Here is a 26,781-nt window from a genome sequence, read left to right as displayed (position 1 = left end):
GCCAGAGACAGAGCTCACACGAGTCTCCAACCTGTGTCCTCGGTTTGGCCAAAAACCACTGAGCGAATCTCCACTCGGTTGCACGAGCCTTTGACTGTCAGTTCAGACAGTGTGCGCAAATACTGTGTCGTTATGAATGTGGGTTCCAAAATATTGGAGGTCTATCGTGTGGGCAGTATTTTGAAACACTGGATTTTTGCGAGTGGGGGTGCAGTTAGGATCATCCTGTTGGTATTTTTAGTTCAGAGATGAGACGCTTGATTGAGAGTCTTAGTTGCCATACTTCTAGTTAACATAAGCTGCCTGAGGTGAAACACCAGTATTTTTGGTCCATGTTGGATGGAATGGTTTCCTCCAGATTAAGGGAAGTGGCTCCCAAGACTGGTTTCTCTGACCTAGATTAAAGGGGCAGTCTCAAACAACAACATAGACCTTCACATCACCCTGCCTGTTATTTTGGTAAACAGCTGAAGAATGGGGGCTGGAGAAATATAACCACTCACAAATTCAGACAGAGCTGCAGTGTGGATACAAGGACTGACCATCCATGAGATCAAAATGATGTGATTTAACCATGTTTTTCAAGCTATAAAGTGTTTGTTTACAACTACATTGTTAACAAACAACGGAGTAAAACAATCTTATATTTGGGGTTCTGATGGGGTTAGACAGTTGAACTACGCTCAGGAAGCATTTATAAGTCATATTCTTCAAGAATCAATGGCTATATGGCATTCATTTAAAAGTATAAAAGGTTGATGTAGCAATCCATGGAAAGTATTGAGTGACGTGTAGGTCCTTTACAGTGTATAATACTTATACTTTTCTCCCAACTACTGTATAATCTTCTGAGATGTGGCTGCATGAGCAGGTATTTGTATCCCCAAACATCATTCTGCCCAACATCATCTGTCTATTTTCAATTCAATTATTTGCCTCCACCTTCTCCCTTCTCTAACCATGCACTTCTGAGATCTTTGTATATTTTTCTTCTCAAATTATGCCGCTGGCACACCCTGTAGTCAAATGGATTGTTGTCTTTACAACAAAAGCAATCAAGTCCCCCGACCCCCATCCTTTCAACAGCCTCCCACTTCAGCTGTGGCTTTCACCTGTATAGTACGGTATGCCACCACACCAGGGCACCTGTATAGTACGGTATGCCACCACACCAGGGCACCTGTATAGTACAGTATGCCACCACACCAGGGCACCTGTATAGTACAGTATGCCACCACACCAGGGCAGGCCGTTGTCCTCTGATTTCTGCCTCCACCAGTCTCCCATGCTACACACATACTAAACATCCGCCCATGCTACATCTATTCCTGCCATCTTTCCACATTTTTGCCAGATAGATGAAAACTATTATTGAAACCTACAGTATACAGTACATGATATTTGTACATGAAGATGTTACTTTTTGGTCTTATTTTATCACTGGCACAAAGAACCGATCATATTGTAGGTAAGACTGTAAAATTACTGTTCAGGTTGTTTGGCAAGCAAGTCTACACAAATGACCTGCAAAATGATGGCAATTTGCAGCACGCAAGCCTGCTGCAATTTGCAGGTACAGTAGCTGCAGCATCTGAGGGCCTCTCATCATATGAAAAAGAGGGATATTTAGGACTGAAGATGAAATTCTCTCTGGACTGGAGAGGATACAGCCATAAAGTGGGTATTAGTACTGCACCATAACGTGTGTCTTTTACAGTAGAGTGACAGTAAATCTCAGTGGATATACAGACGCTATTGGGCCTGGCCTGGGGCTCCTCCGTAGTTAAGGAGTTGCCCATTGAACCATGATTTACCATAGGTTGACCCTTTGCAATTGGTTTGAGTTGTTTGTGATAAAACGCACAATATGACAAAGATGACTTCGACCAAGACCTCTCTGAATTCTTCACATGGAATATCCGATCCAAAAGTTGTATTTATTTGTACTGACACTGTATAGAGTAAACCTTCTGCTCAAATGTCTTACATTGACTTTGGGAAGAAACATGTTCAGCATCCCTTTTTAAGCTCTCTTGAAATGCAAATGGTGAGGAATGTTACGTGTCCTTCAACTTCCGTTCCATCTTGAGGACTGGACTTGAAGTAATAGAGATAGACCATAGATGACGCAAAGGGAAGGAGCCAAGTAGAACAGTAGTACCAAGGTGAGACGAACCTATTGCTGGGTGGCGAGAAGGAAATGATGCACATTAGAGCAAAAAGCATGGATTAGCATAGGAACAGGATTTGTTTTGACACGTTGGATGTCAGCGTTATTAGTTTGGTGCGAGGCAATTATGTTTTTTCAAATGAGTTTCGACTGAGAGGAGATTTAGAATGTTCAGTACATGGCACATACATTCCATGTCTAGCATGGATGATTGGTTCGAGGGAAGGGCTTCAGAGGGAGCGAGAGCCAGCAGAGTGGGTGTGGGAGCAGCCACCTGCCGTGTGGAAACGCCACAGAGAGCAGAGAGGGGCTTGACAGACGTGCCAGTAGGATAGTGAATAATGTGTTGCATCTAAGGGCTTGTCCATGCAGGCAGCAGGGAGCCAAAGTTGAATGTCATATAGTATACTGTTGAGGGATGACAAAAGCGTGAGTGTCAAACAGATGTTTGACATTGAAAGATTCTGAGTGACATTTTCTTTCACTCCAAATGGAAGATTTGCAGCTGCAGCACAATGCAGTGAGGACCCTGAGAGTGGGAGCTGTGGCTGGTGCCTGTCAAAAAAAACACATGTGTCTGAGTATAATGCCCCTGTGGATTCCTCTGTTTGATATAAGGCTTGGGAAACGTGGATGTCTTCATGGGGAGTGGTCTATTCATTACAATAAGATGCTTATTTCATAACTGATTCCTCTGCTTTGTTTAAAACCCCCGGTGACATTTGCCCCTAACTCAACTTGTAAGGTGAGCAAGCTTGTCGGTACTGTACTGCACTGTACTGCAGCTTGTCTATTGTAATCAATCTTGAGATCCACGTTGCCTGAATCAGTCAAATTCCTCGAAAGTGCTTCTCTTTCATTTGCTGTCTTATTGCTTACCTATATTCGACCAGTACATCTTCTATAAAGAGGCCAAACTGAAGAATAAATAGTCAAAAGCTATTGGCTACCAAATGGTGCATGCTGTAGTGGTGCTTGTTTCAATAAATCCTAAAGAAACCATCTTACCATAAAAGTGTATGGTATACCTGAAAAAAAGACCTCTGTAAAATAAAGCCTTGAATTTCATTGTTAGATCTGCTCACATATAGAGTACTTTCTTTTAAAGAGATACACATGAAATCTGGGTCCCCTGTGTCCATGAGTAAAAATTGCAATTATGGTACAATGAGCTATTTGTTTACAAGTGCTAATTAGCTTCCATTGCAAAATTGGCTTCCCAGATAATTGAGATAAGATCCCGACAGGTCAAGTGAACAGGTAATAATACATATTTGCTTTGGATACTACAGATAGATTGGATTTGCATACTGTCTGTAACGAGCAATGATTTTACAACAAAGTGGCAGTACAGCCAGGAGAAATCAATCTGCTAATACCGTAGCCAATCGAAACATTGGTGGGGAGCTATTACTTTTAAAGAATATCAATCTACAGTACCTGCAGATTTTTCAAGGCCATTACATGCTGTAGTACAGTGAAAATGTTATGTGTAGCTCCTCTATATAATTGTGTGTCCTATTGAATCATATAATCCATAGCGTTGTATGAGGGATGATTTCCTTCCTGTCCACAGCAGCTCTTGTACAGCAGAAATGAATTAAGAATTAGATGAATTAAGAATTAAATAAATGAAATATCAGGGCTGTTACTTAATTTTTAACACTTGTGTAACAGGCATTGTTCTCTCAAGTACATGGATGGAGGACGAGACTTTTGTAAAGCCCACGGTTATTCCACAATATTACTGCATTCTGATTTTGCGGTCATCATCAAGCATACTTTTGTCTCCCTTTGGCTTTAGCTTTTTTTTGTTGTTCGTTTTATTTGTCTAATGCGCTACAGAGAGAATTGGATTCGACACAATTACACAACTATCTTTTATGAAGGGCATGCTGATGATGGATTGCGCCTCTTTTGAGGCACCCCAACCAAAATGGCTCTCTAAAACAGAGAAATCAATGCTCCACTTAATTTGATAGCCTCTTGTCGCTAACAGTGCATTAGCTGTTGTGACAACCCAGAGTACCCTTTGAATGCTTACACTCTGGAGGTGTCAAAGCACAACGGAAAGTCACAGAGAACAACGCCATAACCCTACAAATATTCTGCAAAGCTGCGAAAGTTTAACCTGCACTTTATGGATTACTTTTTCAGGAGATGCTGCTTGTGCTGGAAAGCCACCTTTAACCCCCCCCCCCCCCCCCCCCCTCGCTTCCCCTTCCCCGCTTCTTTGGCACTGGTGGTGGAGCGAGGAGGGAGAGTGATCAGTTCACAGTCCACAGACCTGCGTCGTAGCGCCATGCTAGCCCTGAGACACAGTGAGAGATGATGATACAGAGTTATAGATATATATGATATATATGATATATAGAGTAGAAGAGCAGAGGAGGAGGACACTGGCACCAGGCACTTAAAAACAATGTGTGTGTGTGTGTGTGTGTGTGTGTGTGTGTGTGTGTGTGTGTGTGTGTGTGTGTGTGTGCGTGCATGCGTGCGTGCGTGCGTGTTTGTGTGTGTGCATGGTAAAAACTTGTGCATTTTGTCTACCAATCAGCATCAACAATGTTTTTGAAATATATTCAGTAAAACTGTTACTGAAATAAAAAAAATATCCAGTTTCCAGTTCTGAATGCCACTCTGTACTTAAGCAGTAACACACAAGAGAGTGTGCTGTACGGTCCTGTGAGGATGGGTCCTGAGGTCTAAGGCCGACGACCAGCCCAATCGTGCTCAAACCATGACACAGCACATCCTAAAACGATTTTACACCGACACCAATAATGTTGACATTAAGCATTGGTCCTGGAGCTTCTTTAAATGATCAATTGTATGTGCGGTTATATGATTGGCATGGCAACGAAAGCTAACCACTGAACTGACTTGCTAGCCAGCTGGCTCCGTTCGTAATGTTAGCTTTCGTACTAATTGCCGGATATGTGTCAACATGTCAGTTTGGTTGCTGTTCAACTGTTTTGAGGGCAGCTAGCTAGCAGCAATCCAGACGAAAAGTTAAGCCTGCTAGCAATAGGGGCTTCAGTAAATGTTGAAGAATCAGTTCAGTGTGACAAAAGAGAAGCCAATGCACACACAACTCAAAATTGGAAACATTTTAACCATCAAATGGGTTCGCTGCACTGGTGCAGTTCACACATCACAAATCATGCTGTTCTAGCAAGCAAAGTAAAATAAGCTATCTTTATTCGGAGGTGAAGTGCATTTTGTGAGAGAAGTCCGGGAAGGTAGAAATCCTTCTTCTTGTCACATTGTGCGCAGTGATCATTAAAACAGTAAAGCGTCTTTGCCGTAATATATCATCATTTGAGCACGGCTGGATTGCACATTTTAACAGATCAGATTGTGTAAGAGTTGCCGGATCTAACCGTTGTATAATACTGGATATCACATATCTGTGTTGGCCTGCAATAGCAGTTGAAGAGGAGGACAGGATAATACCCATAGATTATGCTCTGGAGAAAGGTCAGAGACTATTGAGGGAGGCACAGTAAGGAGGCTAGCGAGCCAGAGACACGGAGGGTGAGATAGAAAGGCTATCTATCTCACCCTCCATGTCTCTGGCTCGCTAGCCTCCTTACTGTGCCTCCCTCAACACGTTATTGAGCTGTGATCTGATTTATATCTCTTTATTATCCCCCCACATTACAACGTCTGCAGGCTGTGACAGCTATCTGAGGGGACAGGTGTCGCTCATGGTGTCACTCATGGTTCAAACAATGCCAGCACTCTCACTCAATTAGAGTCCCTGCGCTCCAATTTGCATGTGCAAAAATAGGGAGCAAAATTGGGAGCCATCTTTACCTTAATATTATGAAAGATAATCCAATGGGAGTTTTGAAGACTGCAACTAGCGTTTCCGTGATATGCAAATGCATTTTTGAGACTGTTTACTGAAACTCTGGTTGAATAATCAGCGTTTTCTGTAAGGTTTTAGGCAGGATGAGCGGACCCAGGTGCGGTGCATATAAATGAGGCAGAGAAGTAGGCAGCAATAGAAAAATAAAAGGATCTTTACTTGAAAGTTGATTTGGCAATACAGGATACAAAACATGGACTTACCCGAAAACGAAGGGGAGAAAACAAAGTCTCCAAGACAGGAATCGGGTATATTCAGAAGGCTACGAACTAAACTCAAAAATTATGGAAGAGAACAGCTTCTCCAAAACGATCCTCGTAAATATCAAAGGCTTACTAATCTCAGGTGACCAACACACTGTGAAGACTGAACAGGGAGTGAAGGTGACAATTAAACACAGGTGCAGGTAATTAGTCCATAATGAGTGAGTGAGAGAGTGAGGTGGCACAGTGGATGGCCAGAGGGAGACACCTAGGGATCGCACTGGGAAGTGCAATCCCAACCATAACAGTGCCCCCCCTCGACGAACGGCTCCTGCCATTTCATAGTGGTGCCTCAGGGTGAAGGCGACGGAAGGCGGTGATGAGACCCAGATCCAGGATATTTCGCCGGGGCACCCAGGTCCGCCCCCCGGGACCATAACCCTCAGAATTGGGTGGACCGTATAGGCGGGTTGACCTCCTATGAGGCATGGCGGGGGAATGGGAGGGGGGGGGGGGCAAAGGACTGGAGGTGACAGGCTTTAGTAGGGAGACATGGAAGGTGGGGTGGACCCGCATGGATGGGTGAAGTTGCAAGCGATAGGCCACTGGGCGGATGATCTTGAATGGACCAATGAATGGGGGATGAAATGGGCCGCCTTCAAAAATCGGTCCACCACGACCGTAATGGTTGTGAATCCATCAGAGGGGGGGAGGGCAGAGATGAAATCAAGGGATATATGAGACTAGGGGCGCCCAGCCGAGGGGGAGCCCAGCCGAGGGTTGGCGGGAGCTCTTGTTCCGTGCGCCAACCGTGCAGGCAGCAACTGTATCCACCTCCGCTGTGGGCCACCAGAACGTCCCTGCAGGGACTCGAAAGCCGTCATCATCAGGAGAAGAAGAACTGCCACAAAGAAGAACCCCGCGCCCGCTGGGGAAGTGGAGGGGTGAATGTGACCCGCGGCGAGGGACTCCTCTATGTAAGCCGCCATGGCTAGGGTCTCGGGGCGAGATAGAGAAAACAGTCTACCCCATGGAGGTCAATGGCACAGTCATAGGGCCTATGGGGAGATAAATCCTTGGCCCGTTGTTTACTGAACACCTCCCCCAGATCCCAGTAAACCCGGGGAATGCCGGAAAGATCGGGCCCGGCCTCTCTCTCCAGGTTTCTGACTTCCTGGTGGAGACAGCTGCAAGGGATCTAGGGGAACAGGATCGCGGGGGCTGGCCATCATGGTCATCACAAGGGTTACCCCAACGGAGGAGCTGGCTCAAAGACCAGTCGATGTGAGGATTGTGGGCAGCCAGCCAGGGATGGCCGAGGACTAGGGGGCAGTCGGGGGAGTCGACAATGAGGAGCTGGATCCATTACCTTTGCCCCTCTCCCACCTGGAGATGCACCAGGATTGTGCACTGAGATATCATGCTCGACCCCAATGGCCGGCCGTCCAAGGCCATGACGGGTTAGGTTCGGGGAGAGTGATCAGCGGAACACCCCACTCTTGGGCCAGACCCGCATCAAGTAGATTCCCCGCCACTCCTGAGTCAATAAGTGCCCGAACCTGATGGGTGCTTTGGGCCCACTGTGAAAAAAAAAGTTCTGGTATCTCCTGGGTCGAAGGGTGACCGTCGACTTGCTAGCACCCCCCCTGTGGCTAGCGAGACCGGTCGTTTCCCAGCCCCTCCGGGTACGCGGCACAGACATGTCCTGATCGCCTGCAGTATAGGCAGCGTCCCTCATGTAGGCGGCGTTGCCTCTCCTCTCTGGAGAGACGCATCCCTCCCAACTGCATGGGCTCCCCGGGGGTAGTTCATCCGAGGGACAGCGAGTACTGAGTACGACGCTGGTTGTCCACCCATACAGTCAGGTTGACGAGGCCGTCCAATGACTCGGGTAACTCCCATGACCAGCGTGTTCTCTTCCCATCCGGCCTCCCTCGCCAATGTCCGGAAACCGACCGAGTAGCCCGCCACCAAATGGTTCCCTTGCCGGTAGGCCGTGAGCCGTCTCCCCGCCTCATCCCCCGAAACCACACAGGCCATGTCAAACACCTTCTGCAGCTCCTGCGTGAACCGAAGAGAGTTGGTGCAGGCCTGGGTCTGATTCTCCCACTCGACCCGTCAGCAGAAAGATGATGTACGCCACCCGAGCTTGCTCGGTGGGGAAGGAGGATGGCTGAAGGCTGAACACCAGGGAGCACTGGTTGAAGAACTCCCGGCACCCCTCCCCGAACCCCCGAGTACTGAAGACTGAGCAGGGACAATTAAACACAGGTGCAGGTAATTAGTCCTTGATGAGTAAGTGAGTGAATGAGTGAGTGAGTGAGTGAGGGAGTGAGGGAGTGAGGGAGGGAGTGAGTGAGTGAGTGAGTGAGTGAATGAGGGAGTGTGTGAGTGAGTGAGGGAGTGAGGGAGTGAGTGAGTGAGTGAGTGAGTGAGTGAGTGAGTGAGTGAGTGAGTGAGGGAGGGAGGGAGGGAGTGAGTGAGTGAGTGAGTGAGTGAGTGAGTGAGTGAGTGAGTGAGTGAGTGAGTAAGTGTGTGAATGAGTGAGGGAGTGAGTGAGTGAGTGAGTGAGTGAGTGAGTGAGTGAGGCAGCACAGTGAGCGGACGGAGAGAGACACCTAGGGATCGCACCCGTAACAGTTTTCTCAAAAACATTGTTAAAGACAAGCTACAAAAGTCATGCTGTAGAGTTGTTAAGGTATGTTTTGCTCTGCCCAACACTATTTGCTCCAGCAAATTAGGACCCCTGTCTTTCCTTGTTCTATGGACAGAGGAAAGCTGTTGGATATTCTTGTAATGAACCATCCATTCTGTCAAAAGTGGACGGGCTTGCACAACTGTGGTCTGTAATATCAGGCTGTCTGCTTGAAGTTGTTTTTGATGCTTAACTTATTCTCTGTGCTTACGTAAATCATGTATTTTACCAAATAACTTGCTACTTAATTGAGGTCAACCACAGAGTAGAGTACATCTGTTAGAATGTATTTGAAGATACGTGGTCGGCCAAAACAGCCCGGCTGATGGCCGTGTGTACAGTATATCATAATAAATTGGTAGACTTTTACAGCTATGCTGACATCTAAGTAGTTAACAATGGGTCGGGGAGAGGCAGGGTTTGATTAGTGTTACACGATGGAAATGCAGTAATGGACCTTGAGCTAGAGCTGAGCTGCTGAATGTGATTGTATTAAGACACTGTGAAATATTAATTTGATGTTTAGTATTCCTGTGAGCGACTTTTTTTCTATTTAGTCTCAGAGAATTGTCACTTAAAAGAAATGAAAGACATCTTATTTTCTACTATTTACAGTTTTATTATTGTATTATTATTTTTAGAATGTGGGATGTTAGAAAACATTATACTATATTGACTTAAAAACAAAAAAGGCATTTTTTATTAACTCATGACACTACACTATAGTACTATACTACAGTGCATGGAAATTGCAAATATATTGAATCCTTATTATTTAAGCTTATCAAAATTATTTATGGAAATATTTCTTCTATTGCAGATTTTATGTCCCACAAATTTGAATGATTTTTTATGTTTAAAAAATAGTATTGAGATTTTCACAAATGAAGATATGTTAACCTTGGATGGAGCAAGAATTGGGTCAACTTACTGTACTTAAACATGTGCTTTATTAAGAGTGTGTGTGCGTACATGTATGTGGTGTGTGTGTGTGTGTGTGTGTGTGTGTGTTTGTCATGTTCAATTGCTATAAATACATTTATACACAATAATGAAGGCTGTGAAGGCTGTGAGTAAGGCTGTAAATATGCAATACTGAATATGATCTGACTCATCTAGTAGGTGTTACCGGATCATATCTCCCACCTAGTTCTGTTGGGTAGTAGCCCTGGCTAGCTGCAGGCGCTGGGGATCCCATGGCATTACTGGTCGGACAGTTAACATCGGCAAGCCGGGGGCGCTCAGTGGCGTAGCACGCTAAGGCGCATACCATATCATCGCAAGGTCCCTGGTTCGATTCCGGCCATCGACATATCCTGCATGTCATCCCAAAATGTTAAATTCATCAGAGCATATCAAATTGGGTATCAAATGAAAGCTAAGATTCTATATTTTGGGGAAATTAAGTCAAAAATACATTTCCCAACCATCTATCATTATAAAAATAGGGATAGCAAAGCAAAGGCTTTGACACCTGGTCAAATGTATTGAAAAGTGTCTAAGAAAACATCTACCAGAAAAGGTCTTTGAAGGTGTTTAGAAACATCAAACCTCATTAATTTTCACGTTCAACTGGTCAACTAATATCAACACTTATATAACACTATGGTCAACTAATATCAACACTTATATTTTGTTTTTAGGAAATGGTTTGGCTTCTGTAAGATTAAGACTCATTGCCCAGTCTCTGGGTCATTCTGTTACGAAAAACCCACACCAGTGTACAGCAAGATGTTTTCTCTCTGCCTCATGAGGAGCGAGGATAATGAACGTTAACAAAAGTAAGAAGTATAGGTAGACCTACCAAATACTTGTAGTGTTTTTACTGATATCGATTTAGTTTAGGATTTAATAAGCGATTAAAACTGGTCATGCTGTTACCAAATCAGCACCAGAATGACAAAATCAAATTGGTAACGGAATTATTTAAATTGAATTGGCTGCATTCAATTATTGTACAGGTACAAAATCTTAACCCTTAGATACCCAGAGCCAGTTTTCCTTGCATGACAAGCGGTGATTAGGACTGCCCAAGGAGACCCCAAATAACACATTTCTGGAAGAAAAATAACTTTTTTTTCTTTTTACAAATCGGCAGTTATATGTGTGATAAAGAGATCCAGACTGAGTTTTCATTCAGCCACAAAAATATTATTTTACATGAAAGCCTCCAGTATGGAAAGCATAAATGTGTGATTACAGTCCTTAACGCACTTTGAGTGACTATTTGCCCAAAATGTATATTTTTCTTAGAAATTTACTCTGGTATCTCTCAACATCTTATGAGCATTTTGCATCCAGTGAATTTCAGAAACTCACCGTTTTGACCACGTACGAGACTATCGGAAAGTTTACAGACTTTTTTCCAGAGAGAATCTACGCTGGTGAAATTACAACAATCGACCAGCAGACGGTGCTAAAACTGTTTATTAGGATATGCAACATCAAACGTTAAAGGGTTAAGGAACCCTTTTGGGTTCCATGTAGAATGCTTTTGGGTTCCATGTAGAATGCTTTTGAGTTCCATGTAGAACCCTTTTGGGTTCCATGTAGAACACATTTCACAGAGGTTTCAACATGGAACCCAAAATGGTTCTACATGGAACTTAAAAGGGTTCCAAAAGGGTTCCACAGGGACAGTCAAAAAACAGTGGGAAATCATACAGCATTAGTTACAAACCACTGCATCAACATCCTCACCAAGCATCGCATCAATATTCTCATCTCATGCTCCAATAAATGGAGGCTTGTTGTTGAGTACAGTCGGGAAAGCAAAGCCAGCAAATCACACAAAGATGGAGCTCAAGTGACTTCCATTGAAAATGAATGTTGTACACTTCTACAGAAAGGACATTAAGGGATTTATATTCCTCATGAAAGAGCACACTGACACATTATGTGTGGTGTCCCTAAAACAGATTCTTAGGATCCTTCGCACACTGCTTGCAGACAATAAAGAAAGTTTTCACTTTGCAGAGGCTATCTCTGAGGCAAACTAGCAGCAGGTTGGGTGTCTCTGTGAACTTTGCTATAAAGGAACTTTGCTATAAAGGGTTTTTGTTTGGCATAAGTTTGAAAGTGAAAAATTGAGTCTCAGGGTCATTCTGTTACCATGGAATTGCCCATATGCAATACATGGGAGGCAACACATCTGGCCCTGTGAGACTAACCTTATATACTATACCTATACACTCACTGAGCACTTCATTAGGAACACCTGTACACCTTCTCATGGTGGAGGTGGTGAAACACCTGTACACCTTCTCATGGTGGAGGTGGTGGAACACCTGTACACCTTCTCATGGTGGAGGTGGTGTCATGGTGTGGGGAATGTTTTCTTGGCACACTTTGGGCCTGTTAATACCAATCAATCATCGCTTGAATGCCACAGCCTATTAGTATTAATGCCACAGCCTATTAGTATTAGTAGAGTATTGTTGCTGACCATGTGCATCCCTTCATGGCCACAATGTAACCATTTTCTAATGGCTTCTTCCAGCATGATAATGCACCATGTCACAAAGCAAAAGTCGTCTCAAACTGGTTTCATGAACAATTAGTTCAGTGTTCTTCAGTGGCCTTCCCAGTCACCGGATCTGAATCCAATAGAACACCTTTGGGATGTGGTAGAACAGGAGATTCACAGCTTGAAAGTGCACCTGAAAAATCTGCAGGAATTGCGTGATGCAATCATGTCATCATGGACCAGAATCTCAAAGGAATGTTTCCAACATCTTGTGGAATCAGTGCCACAAAGAATTGAGGCTGTTGAGAGCAAAGGGAGGCCCTACCCTTCCTAAGGGTTCCTAATAAAGTGCTCAGTGAGTGTAAATGTGTATCTCAGACTTTCAATGTCTAATAGTGTTTGTTTAAATATTGGCAGACTCTTATTAATCTACAACAGGAAAACATAACTTTTATGTGTTTACACAAAATAATTGCAACAGAAAAAGAACGAATACTAGGGATGCTTCAACAACAGTTGGTAGGACAATATTGGCAATAATTGCACAATCTGTGATTGGCCAACTGCTTTAAAATGTCGTTTTTTTCTGACTGGAAACTGGGACCTCGTACAGCATGTCATTGCAACAGATTTAGCTAGATAGCAAATCTTCATCTGTTGCCTCTGAGCATGAAACAATCAACATCATCATGAATCAACATTAATCGATCAATACTACAATATAACACATTATAACAAATAAAATAATAATTATTATTATTATTATTATACAAATGTACAAATACATACACAACAATAGACAATATAATCAAATATTAAAATGTCCTTTGGTCCTGTCTGACAGTTGGAATCGTCTTAATGTCTTAATGTTCACAGGATTGGTTTCCTTTGGCTCCTTTTTTAGGATTGCCTTGAAGCTAGCAGATGTACTGCACTCTCTCACCCTGGTTGGTGAGGTGTTCTGTAAACCCACAGGTTCTGATTGAGAAAGCAATCTGGTGGCCAAATGTAGTGGACCTCATCTATGCTCAGCAGTCCTCTCTTGTTGAAGCCCTTGTCGTCCTGGTATTACCCTCGCAGTATAGAACAAAGTGTTTAGGAGGTGGTGGTCATGAGGTGGGGGTCATGAGGGATTTCAAACAGGCGTAGGCTTGGCAAGGCGTAACATGCTGTCAAAGCTCACTAGGTTCTATTTCTTAATGATATTGCAGTAGTGATGGGTGTTTGGTTTCATTGTGCCTTTTTGTGATGAAGTATTTTCAATACTAATATAGCCTAGGGCTACACATGGACAAACAGAACGAAAACAAAACAACAACATTTCTTTTGGCCCATTTTTTTTTTCACAACCTGGTTATAGAAACCATGTGAATAATAAAAGTTGTTTTTGTGATTTAATTTTGTGAGTAGTTGTGTGATTTAATTTGTGTTCATTGAATAGCATCATCAAAAGCAAAATATGTATTTATTGTATATCAGGGTACAAACAGATATAAGAAAATAAAAATATATATCGGTATTGGACGATTGTGTTATATGAATATCGGCTATTGGTGTCGACCCAGAATTTTCCTATCAGTGCAGCCCTAACACATATTCTGTCAGACTCACATCACTTGTGTAACCGGCGGCACAATGTCAGGTACTGTAACAGTATCGCTTCCTTTCCACGAGTCCTAGGTCCCGATCCTCTGTATTGCAAACAAGTGACCACCCTCCGAAACACCCGATGTTAGCCAGCTACGCCCCCGAAAAGCTGTTCATTCAACGGTTCGGGTGTGGATAGTTCAACTTGAGGAGTGAAAGCAACTTCAACTCGGTTACACTGACCCCTCTTAACTCACTCCACAGCCTCCTCCTTCACAAGCGCGCAGTCCCGCCCTCCAAAACACACAATGTTAATCAACTAAACCACCAAAAAGCTATTCATAAGATTACGCTGCGTATTTCAATTTGAGGAGTGAGTTCACCAATTGGACTCGGTTACACTAGCACCTCGCCGCAGGACTAATCTACATGGCCTATGAAAGTAGCTAGCGGTACCAGACAGCACTCGCTATCTCGATCCTATTTTACGAGAGATCACAGACGACTTCTTCATGAATTACTGCATGACGAGCATAATTTCCCTTTAAATGGACAATGGCCTAATCCTCAGTTTTTGGTGGCTTTAGAGGCAGTTTAAAGCCAAGAAACAAAGTGAAGATAGTAAGTACAAGACAGTCACTTTGGTCAGTCAGCTTCGTGAGTTTGATTGAGTTGTGAGGTTCATCAACAGCCCTGAGGTCAAGCTGCGTTCATAACGTGCATACATAATGTGCAAGCTGCATAAATGTTTTTGTTTTTTTACAGTTTTTAATATACGGTTGGGGACATTGACAGGAGGATGTGTGTGGATCCAAGCATTGGAATAATTAGCAGTGTTTGAGAGGGAGGCAGTGTGGTGAGCAGTGGCCTTCACACACATCTCCTCTGATAGCCTACTTGGGCATACTACTTGGGTGTATTTCCACACTTATTTGTCCAAATCATTCAGTCGTGTAAATATTCTCTGAATCGTCTTTTAATGAGTCGTGGTGTTGTTTTGCTGTGCCATGTAGGATACACATCTTAGAAGTGATAAATTAATAAAAGCATTTGAGAATACCAATCATTTAGATTAATCTGTAGACATTGCAATACGTTTATCTTTTTTGCTTAAGTCAAAGCAAGGGGCTCATTTCCTCAATTTTGAATATTATTGATTACTCATTCCTGAATATTAATTATATAGATACTATTTTGGAGATATTGACATCTATTGTACAGTAATTGTCCTATAGATGGTGAGCTGATGAACCACTACCCAACCAAGCCTGCCTCTCTGCCTGTACTATCTGCCAGGTTTGTTTTGAAATTAAATCATGACTACCAATTTGAATTTGAAAGTGTTTTTCCTCAGGTTCATTCTTCCAGTGCACCGCATGGGGTGTTTTTTGATGTTCCTGTCTGACAGGTTTAACATAATTGCGCTTGGTGCGGTCACCAATGAGGCTAGTAATTCTCTTTAATCATAATTGATTATTGAAGATGCCTAAGTGACAGGCCGTGTTATTTTGGGCCTGGAAAAAATAGACAAATACATGACTACAGACTGAATTTAAGAAAACCTGTCATATTGCTCCTGGTCATGGTGGCTCTTGACTAGAGGCTGAGTCGGAGAAAAAAGACTTTGATGTGCACTGTTAAGGGAAGATTAAAGAGTTGGAATTATGGTAATGATTCGGTGGCCTGAAGGTTATTTACCGTGTGTCCAAAATAATTTGAAAAAAACTTTGATCATCTTGGCTAACAAGGGAAGGATTCCCTCTTTGGAACAGTCTGTCAAGAGTCGTAATTGTTTTTAGTTTTTTCTATTTCTGCAGTCATTGGGCTACATGTAATAACATATGAGGTAGTGAAGCTTTGTGGTGTTGCTATCTAAAGAGGTGTGTACAGTATATTGTAAGTCAAGAACACTGACTTTTCAATGTATCTGACAGTCCAGCTTTTTTTTTTGACAAATTGACAAATCCAAAATGCTTTCCCCAAAATCCCCCGGAAACATGTAATCCAATCAAACTACACATTTTACGGCGTTGTATCGAAATGTATCAAGTTTTGTAACATTTGTACCTCCATCCTGAAAATGGATGCTGGTTTAAAATAAAATCAGTAGTCTATGGCTTAGGAGGTCATTCCTGCGTTTTATCTCACTGAACCAAAGTGCAAAAACAAACACGTAATTAAAAAAGAGAATCCGTGAGGTATAATATGTCTCACTGCAGATAAATCGCCACAGACTGATGGAACGCTTTATCATACAGAAGTGAACTGACCTCAGGCTATCTATTAAAAAACGTTCAAATGTCCAAAGATTCGTCTTTCATTTTTTAGTGAAGGGCAGGCTTTCAGGTCTCATATCAAAGAGAAACATCAAGCCACGAAATGGGCCTGGCACAGAGGGACAGCTAATGTAGGATAACAAGTCTTTAAAAACCCTGTCCTGAAAAACCAAAGTGGGACCTTCCAGGCAATGAATGGATTGATGAGTGTTGAGAGGGAGACACAGGATAGAGTGGAACTCTGGAATCACTGAATTCCTGGTGAGGATCTGGCCAGCTAAATTCTGTTAAATAATACAGCTTCTCAACAGTGTGTAATGAATGTAATGCAATTACAGTATTTATGAGAACACTCTATCCCCCAGCTGCTTATTCATCCCTTTGATTCTGAGATGCAAAATTGTGACCTAATTGGAATAAATGAATAGCTCCCTGTGCCTTAACCTATAGCATCCTGATACAAACACTGTCGGCTGTTGGCTTTTAGACACTGTGCCAAACGACATTCATGACAGGCATAAAGAAATACATGTGAATATATTTAAGCGGAGAAAAATTTATTAGATCTAGACAATATTGCGAAAGAGCAACGAGATCACTCATATGATGCCCAGAAGCAAACAGTCTGCAGTGTTTACACACTAACAAAATAAAACATAACAATGTAAAATAAAAATAAAAAATCTGTGTCTGTATTCATTTGAAACTTTAAATCTATCATTAGCATAAGTCAGTTCTACTTGAAAATCAGAAGAGACCCAGCATATGGTATAGTAGTACACACTATGCCATCTTGACAGTTTAAAATAATTTTCCTAACCCTAACCCTAAAAACATACTTGGGTAGTTGACATTTCCTCTCTTCATTCCCAGAGGCTATGTTCTGCTTCTTGGCCTCAGTTTTATACCCTTTGCATGATATCACATAAAGATCCTACTGCTTGTTGCAAGTGAAAAGATAAATGCTAAGACACTTGCTCTCTAGAATAGTGGAAAATTGCCACGAGCCAAGAGATATTCATAGTTGACCTGAGCTTGACTTTTATATTTACTGGTATTTACTGCTTCACTGTGCGTGTGTGTGTCTGTGTGTGTCTGTCTGTGTGTGTGTCTGTGTGTGTCTGTCTGTCTGTGTGTGTGTGTGTGTGTGTGTGTGTGTGTCTGCGCGTGTGTGTGTGTGTGTGTGTCTGCGCGCGCGCATGCATATGTGTGTGTGTACACGCGTGCGTCTGTGTGTGTGTGTCATTGCCAGGAAGACATCTCTACGAACATGTATTTCCAATAGTGTGAAATCCTTTTAATAGATGTTTGAAACTGCCCTGAGCTGGTGCAGAACATCTCCTCCTCAGGTGGCTTTACAAATCCATCCGTAAGCTCAGGGCTACAGCTCCCCCTACAAGGCATTGCATATCTGAGTGCTAAATCTAACGAGTCAGAGATGGGATTCTGCACTGTGGTCAACACCCCAACAATAGGGTGAAGGCATGCCTGTTGTGCACCACCCTGTTGTTTTCATGTAGGGTACGAGTGGGAGAGGAGCCTCTCCACATCCTGTTGTGTATCTTGGCAGAGCTTGTTGAATTTCCCATGGGTTGCTTCCTTGCGAACATTTGAGCACATTTTATGAGACATTCTTGTTTATCTAATGGTTGTTCCACGAGGCTACACACCTTACTGAAAGCCATAGTGGTAGAAGCATAAAGAGAGCATCCTATTCATTGTTGTAGTCATTGCTTTGTCATCTTAACGGCATTCACTGTAGATGGATTATTGATACATTCATATATGTCAAGCTCTTTCTCTGTGGCCATTTTTCTGTCCTATGAAAATATGTGAGTGTTGAGTCAGTCATTTCAAGGGAATAGATTCTCATCGGATTGAGCTCTGCTTTTCATAACTTAACTTTAAGGATATGACCTGTTTCCTTCAGTCTCGTGTCATCTGTGCGTGAGCGGCTAGTCTTACCAAAGCCCACTATTACAGTAAGTGTATTCGGTTGTCATATGACTCCACAAAAGCTATAGGATATGACATTTCATAAATATCTATGAATAATTTATACGGTTCACATTTTAGTGGGATTACTGCCAGTAACACAGATACACGGTAGAGGCCCTTTTTTTTCTTTTCTTTTTTGGAATTCTCAGTGTTGTATTATTCATCTTTTAAATGGAAATCATAGCTTTAAGTTCATTTTGCTGTCTGCCGTCACTAAGTGTCATTGGCTGGGGGGATGGATGGGATGGGGGAACGCAGCTTTAGTGCCTCTCCTGGGGATGGGTCAATGTAGGCCATGTTAAAGTAGGATGGAGGTAGCCATAAGGGCTGCACTTCATTTAAGACCTGTCCGTCACCTGCTGGAGAAATATCCTGACAAATGATATTACTCTGTTTATATTCCTCTCATCACTGAGCAGAGGGGGAGAAAATCTGGCTGTTGATCTTGTATCATCTAACACTTTGACGAGTAACAGCGGGCCATGAGATAATATTTGACTATAAAAAGAAAGAAAACAGGACTCGTTGAGAGAACTATTAATGGAAATATATTCTGCTTTTTTACACAAAGCGGGAATGAAAAAAGTTCAAACCCACTATGATGCACCCCTTTTCAATGTGTTTTTTTTATATGTCATGTCAAGCTTTCAAACACCAGTAATTATTTCCACTCTTTGCAGCTGAACTGCCACTAGTATGGAGGCTACAGAGCACATTCCCCGGTGTTGTGAACAAAGCAGTGAAGATATGTTTATGTATGGACATCAGGCCACCCGTCTCCTGAATTCTACCTCCACCAGCCTCCTCTGATGTCTATGTGCAGAACAGTAGACATCATCTGTTGACACTAGAAGCCATCCACCAGCCTCCTCTGATGTCTATGTGCAGAACAGTAGACATCATCTGTTGACACTAGAAGCCATCCACCAGCCTCCTCTGATGTCTATGTGCAGTACAGTAGACGTCGTCTGTTGACACTAGAAGCCGTGGCATCACAGGCTCTAAGTAATCTGTCTCTGTGCTTGAGGCGTGCACAGACATACCAACCAAACTAAAGGGATATTTATCTTAATCTTAATCTAATCACTGGTGCTGCCCTGACCTACAGTACAGTAGGAACAGTGTTTATGTGAGGGATAAATGAGGTTGAGGTGAAAAATGCAGTAAAGATGGTAAACACACATCATATGCATACTTTAGAGCAATGACAATGACAGATCTCTCAGGAGGAAGTAGAGGAGGAGCTCCCGAGGAGTCGTAGCGCTTGACAGAGATTGAGGCACTCGAGAGCCTGCGGCATGCCTGTAGCACTGTAATGAAGTTTGTGGCTGCTGTGCCCATGCTGGGCAAACTGGGACGACTTTTCTCTCTCTCCACGGGGGGACATTCACATGAATATTGTATCCCTCCTCACCCTCTCCCCAATTAACACTGAGCACTTTTCCCCCTGTTATAAAGGCATTCAGAGTTCCAGGCTGGCATCGCAGAACCAAACAGCCTTTGATTTGTGGACTCAACTCAATACTCTAAGTCATGACTTGTATTTCGCATAGAAAGGATCAGAAATTTAACTTTTACCTTTTACCGTTTTTGCACAGAATTGATATGGGAGAGTGGTATGGACGCTTTCAACGGCTTTGAAATGTTTGAATGTATAGGAATGCTATTGGGTATGATGACTCTGTATAGTGAATATTTAAGCAATAATGCCAAAGCAATAAGTCGTTGCTTCAAAGCAATCGTCAATATTGTCGCAGATAGGGGGAGTTGTTAGTTTACAATACTGTTCACAACGTGCAGTGGACTGCTTGCAAACCCCTACCAAGTGACTATTGCCGATAAATCACGGGCAGCATTCATCCTGGTAAATCCCAGGATAATGAGCAAATTACGGTGTGTCGTGCAGGCCGGTGTTCTTCACAATGATTTGTGTGTCCACTTGGCAGTGTATTTACTAACATTGTAATCATCTCATTAAAACCTACTCGGGGCTCATCAGAAGACATTGCCTTAGCCCAATGTATTCCCATGCGTTTAAAAACCTTTGCATTCAATTTGGCTAAGCACCAGATGCTTTTCCTAGCAGACAAAGCCCATACCATTTGCAGTCACTGCAACAGTCATCCTCAGAGCATTAGCAGGAAAAGCATATTTACGTAATATTGATTAACAAATTGTGTGATATTAACATAAGGTTATCTTAAGAATAGATTTTAAATTGCATGTTTCCAAGATAGCAGACGAAAGATTAAAAAAAGTTACATTTTCCAAGTTCTAGATTATGCATGTGGCCTTTCGAAGATGGTGAAATGCGTCTTTTCCATTTCTGCTCTTTTATTAGATCAATGAGATTTGCAGAGTAATATTGGTTTAATATCGGAGTGTGAAAGTTAAGTTATGAATATCTAGTCAATTGACTGGATTTGTTGTGAATTATGAAACCTTTCTGTCAGTCAGCTTGTCTCAACGAAATTGTTATTTTCTTTTAAATGCTGAGATGTAAGGTCTTTGTATTGAGCATATTCAATGTTGTATTCGTAACTGTCAGTAATACTGGTCCTTAAAAATACATTGAGAGCAGTTTTGCTTAAATACTGTATGTCTAATACATACAGTGTACTAATTAAATACTGTAGGTCTATTAGTCCTCATCATAAAATAATGAGCAGTCTCTGTAATCTATATTATTCATGTAGTATTCATACAGCATTCATACAGCATTCATACAGCATTCATACAGCATTCATACATACATAGAGACTCACATCACAGTTGACCATCCTTCAGAGACCTGGGACTAAAGAAGTTGATCTATACACCATCAAACTGTTCAAATCGGGGTGGATTAAAACGTTTCTATAATACTTTTCAACACAAGCTTTTACAGAATATCAATTGCTTTGACTGATATCAGTAAAACCATATGGACAATTTGAATAATTTGAATGTAGACAATAAGTATTGAATAAGTATTTCTTTATTGGATGTTAGTGTCTCAGTTCACTCTGCATTAATGGAGGGAGTATATCTGCAGACATTTTGAGGTTATCTTTTTGTTCAAGGTTACACATTGATAATACTTCTTCCACTGTGGCTCCTACTGTATGTGAGGCTTCTAAAAGCAGTCTGTAAATGTCACAGTTTTCTTTCCTCACGTCGACAATATCTCAAGTAGAGCAGGAAGCAATTCAGATGGCGTTATAACTCTTTTGGTGTGTGTGTGTGTGTGCGTGTGTGCGTGTACTCGTACTCTATTTTCATAAGACGAAGCTGAGCCAAAAAAAGTTTAAAGAGAAGTAAAAATAAATAATATAGATGTATGAGCCAGCCACTCATTAAAAGTATTCTATTCCATTTTTCTCACAGCAGCATTTCTACATGTACGTATGTGCATCCCTTCATGGCCACAATTTACCCATCTTCTAACGGCTACTTCCAGCATGATAATGCACCATGTCACAAAGCAAATGTCGTCTCAAACTGGTTACATAAACATGACAATGAGTTCATTATTCTTCAGTGGCCTTCCCAGTCACCGGATCTGAATTCAATAGAACATCTTTGGGATGTGGTAGAACGGGAGATTCACAGCTTGAAAGTGCACCCGAAAAATCTGTAGGAATTGCGTGATGCAATCATGTCACCATGGACCAGAATCTCAAAGGAGTGTTTCCAACATCTTGTGGAATCAATGCCACAAAGAATTGAGGCTGTTTTGAGAGCAAAGGGAGGCCCAATATTAGCATAGTGTTCCTAATAAAGTGTTCTGTGAGTGTATATTAATGACAAATATGTTTCTGCCTCACATGGAGTGATTGATTACTGAGAGCATCTCAGTAGAGTATGTGAGTCCCTTACCGGAACACCTTGTCTCTACAGCAGGCTGTACCCCTGACAAACAAAAGCCTCACCGCAACTTGTGTTGACTCCCTACTCATCATCTCCCTACCACACCTACCGTACCAGCGGTAATTACCTCTGCACGCACAGACGAACAGCATCGTCCAACCAGGGGGCTGGCCACAGTGCAGAATACAAATGGCCCATAAAAATGCCTTCTACTTCCAATTAGTCAAGCAAGATACTAAGCTTGCAATTAATAACCTATTACCACGGTCAGGCAAAGACAGGACCACCTAATGAGCATTTGATTGTCATATTTGTCTTGAATGCTGTTAAATATTCCAAATGTCATAGGGTAAACACAACTATCAATTGCCGGTAGCCTCCTCTGGTTTCTTGCTGAAGTTTTTTTTATTTATTTTTTTTATGTGGGGAGTTTGTTTTCTTGGCATTTGCAGAGAGACAAGGACAATGGGGTGATGCAATCGTCTCTGCTACTGGGGCGAGTGTTTGGGTCAAGGCCGTGGCCAAGGTTTAGTGTCTGTCAGGCGGCAATGATAGAAAGGTCAAGCAGAGCTCAGGGCAGAATAGAGGGGTTCAAGTCAAGGTTACTTGTGTGTGCTTCTGCTACACTACTGGGCTGGGATAGATACTGTACAGGCACTACAGTCACCTCTGGAGATAGAGATCTGAAATCAATTATTCATCATCGTACCACTACCATATTACTACTCTATCATCATGAATGAATAATAGTCATCTAAAATTCTTTTCAATTCCACAAATGAAATTGTTACAGGTATCAGGTAATTACAGCGTACAGTATGTTAAGAATGTAGGTTGCTATTGGGAGCTCAACCTCTAATATATATATATATATATATATATATATATAGAGAGAGAGAGAGAGAGGGAGAGGGGGGGGGGTATCTAAAGGCATAGTGCCATCAAGGGAATAAGAACTGATTCTGCGGCTAACGCATTGTTTTCTCACATGCTTTTCCTGCCATTGTAGTCCATCAGAATCTGCAGTAAATTAAAGTTATCTCTCAATCTGTTCTTTACGAGGGCATTTCCCCTCTTGTGTCTCTCAAAGCTACTAAATCTTACCACAATATCAGCCAGCAGCAGCCCCTTAAAACAAGGACTCACTGATTAAAGAGACTAATATCCAAATAATTACTTTTCAGTGAGTTATATATTATTTCTCACCATTGTGGGACACAACATTAGCCATGCGTGAGTTGTATTAATTGCTCTAAGCCTAGCTCCATCTCTTCTCTGGTTCTCTCTCTAGATTGGTCTTGCATGACTGAATGAGCGTGGTCCAGTGTTGCCAGGCATGGAGCAGATGGATTGTAAACCTTACCAGTCGTTGTCCAAGGCGCCGAAGGAGATGGAGCTCGCCTACACCAGCTCCTCAGACGAGAGCGAGGATGGCAGGAACCTTTGTAAATCCTACGCATCCCGAGAGACCCTGCCTGACTACGGCCAGGAGATGAGACTCAACTACAACAGCCACAGAGCCAAGCGGAAAACAGCGGATGAGCCTGCAGGAGGTACTGTACAGCATCATCACCAACACTACAAAAAAGAAATATGTGGTAGAAATAGCTTTTTCATTTTGGTCAACTTGGTCAACTTTGCACTGAGGCATCTGTTAGAAGAAGTTAGGGTGAGTCAGCTCACAGGCGTCGGTGGTGAAATCCAGGTTAATCCATTCTCACCGCACAGGATGTGGTCAGTTCTAAAGTCAAAATGGCAGAAAGGTTGCAGGGGCACACAGGTGGATAATTGATTGTATGCATGATAAGATTTATTGTGACATTGCAGCCAGCAGAATGAGTTTTATAATCTCTTGGTCCCATATCCACATACCCCCTGGTAAATGTATCAAGAAATATTCTGCTGCAGTGATTATGGAAGTATTGAATGTAATCATGGAATGTACATTTGACTTATATATTTATGTGAAAAAAACTGTTATTTCTTGGATTGTGTCTAGTGAGTCACATATAGGATCTTTCCCAGGGTTGTGTTGGGGAGGCTGGTACTGTAATGTATACAGTGCGTTACACGGAAAGCTGGCAGACTTGCAACACTCATTTCCTCTATTCATTTCCTAACAAAAGACTGATTTAAAGTGGATAAAATAGAGGCATGATTGCATTATTTTCTACAGGGAGCAAGGGTCCATTCTAATGTAATTACGGTGCCCTCCATAAATATTGGAAAGAGGAAGCATTTTGTTTTCTTTTATCTCTATACTCCAACAGCTTGGATTTGAAATCAAACAATTACTATGAGGTTAAAGTACAGATTCTCAGCATCAATTCAATGTTTGTTTTTTCAGATTGGTTTCACCATTTAGAAATTACAACCTTTTTATACATAGTCCCCCTATTTCAGGGCACCAAAAGTATTGGAAAATTGGCTTGATAGGTGTTTCTGGTTAGTCAGGTTTATTCCATCACGTCATTTGTGCAGGCATAAGAGAGCTGTCAATGTCTAGTATTGATTCTAGGCTTTGCATTCGCCTATGGAGTCTGCTATTGGTGTGTGTCAAGATGAGGACCAATAAGACATCAAGGAAAGTCAAGAAAGCCATTATGAGGCTGAAATATCAGAAAAATCGATCAGAAACATAGCCAAAACCTTCGACTTAACAAAATCAACATTTTGTAACATGGAACACATTCCAGGAGGTAGGCGTGAATGTGTGAGAGACTACCATCCGTAGAATATGTCAGGCATCACTGCAAGGTGCAAACCACTAGTTATCCTCAAAAAGGATGGTCAGGTTACAGTTGGCTAAAAAGTACCCAAGAAGCCTGCAGAGATCTGGAAATGTGGACAGATAAGATGAATATTATCATGTACCAGAGTGATTGCAAGAGGAAAGTTTGGAGAAAAATCTGCCCAAGATTTACAGCATACCACCTCATCTGTGAAACATGGTGGAGGGGGTGCTATGATTTGGGCATGCTCAGCTGCCACAAGAACTGGCTAACTTGTCTTAATTTATGATGTTACTGGTAACAGCAGCAACAGAATGTATTCTGAAGTGTACAGAAACATCTTGTCTGCTGGAGTACAAGCAAATGCCTCCAAACTCATTGAATTGCGCTTCATCATACAGTAAGACAATGACCCCCAAACATACTGTCATAGCAACTAGGGCCAAAATTCAGAAAGTTCTTGATTGGCCAAGTCAATCTTCACATTTAAATCCAGTTGAACATGCATTTCATTTTCTGATAATAAGATTTTAGGCAGAAAGACCTCAAACCAAACAACTGAAGATGGCTGCAGTACAGGCTTGGCAGAGAATCAGCAAATATACCCAGCGTCTGGTGGGGTCAATGGGTCGCAGACTTCAGGCAGTTATTGCATGCATGATCGCATGATTGTCGGCCAAATACTAAACATGAGTTTATTTGGACATTATATGATTTTTTTCCAATACTTTTGAAGACCTGTTGGTGTATAGAAAAGAAAAAAAGAAGACAAAATGCTTCCTCTTTCCAATACTTATGGAGGGCACTGTATTTACATTAGAATGGACATTTGCTCCCTGTAGAAAATAATGCAATCATGCCTCTATTTTATCCACTTTAAATCAGTCTATTGTTGGGAAATGAATAGAGGAAATGAGTGTTGCAAGTCTTCCAGCTTTCTGTGTAACACACTATAATCAAGACCAAAACCCACTTAAAGAGCTATGAATGGGTTTTTTCACATTTTGCAGTATGCCAGTTCTTCCTCGATATTTCATAAGTGAATGTTGTTGTTGTAGATGATAGTTGTTGTAGATGATAGTTGTTGTAGATGATAGTTGTTGTAGATGATAGTAGTTGTAGATGATAGTAGTTGTAGATGATAGTTGTTGTAGATGATAGTAGTTGTAGATGATAGTTGTTGTAGATGATAGTAGTTGTAGATGATAGTTGTTGTAGATGATAGTTGTTGTAGATGATAGTTGTTGTAGATGATAGTAGTTGTAGATGATAGTAGTTGTAGATGATAGTTGTTGTAGATGATAGTTGTTGTAGATGATAGTTGTTGTAGATGATAGTAGTTGTAGATGATAGTAGTTGTAGATGATAGTTGTTGTAGATGATAGTTGTTGTAGATGATAGTAGTTGATATTGTCACACATGGTCTGCTCTGCTTTAGGATAGCGCCATAGGGCACTGATTGGATCTTTATGTCTATAGACTCATTTCTTATTGGATACTTGAATTCATTGTTTGACGTAGTTCTGCTAACCCGAATTCCGTCTCTTCATAGAGTCCAGAAATAAATGTGTTTATTCTATTATTCTGTCATTTTGTCGACATGACATCCTTTTACCTGATAATCTTAAGAATAGAAGAAAGAAGTAGCCATGTTGCAGAAAATATGGTACTGTCTTTATCAATTGAGATAACCTCTAATGTGGCCTAACAGTGATAGCTGTTATATGTGATATCATATTATATATGATAAGAAAATAGCTGGAAATAACATATTTCTTCATGGCCATTTTACATACACATGAATGGTAGGCAGTGAATAACCCTCGCCCCTCACTCTCACAGTTTTAAGAGTCAAATGATGATCTATGACATGATGGAGATTTAAATCATATGTTTCTGAAAATGAATACATATACTGTATTGTCATGTTC

At 41.8% G+C, this 26,781-nt stretch overlaps 1 protein-coding gene across 1 annotated transcript in view; it reads left to right on the top strand.

Moving 5' to 3' along the window:
• Positions 1 to 23,454: 23,454 nt before the first annotated feature.
• Positions 23,455 to 26,781, top strand: part of tenm1 (teneurin transmembrane protein 1) — a gene marked incomplete at both ends in the record, with an annotated part of 106,189 nt that continues 102,862 nt past the window's right edge. Inside the window, one exon of the mRNA XM_083697546.1 lies at positions 23,455 to 23,671. Within this exon, the coding sequence (XP_083553672.1) occupies positions 23,455 to 23,671 (217 nt within the window). The remainder of the gene's footprint in view (positions 23,672 to 26,781) is intronic.

This window comes from Argentina silus (assembly GCF_951799395.1).
Source record: "Argentina silus genome assembly, chromosome: 2".
Classification (NCBI taxonomy): Eukaryota; Metazoa; Chordata; class Actinopteri; order Argentiniformes; family Argentinidae; genus Argentina; species Argentina silus.
Note: the sequence above shows the minus strand (reverse complement) of the source record. Positions and strands in the feature narration are given on the sequence as shown.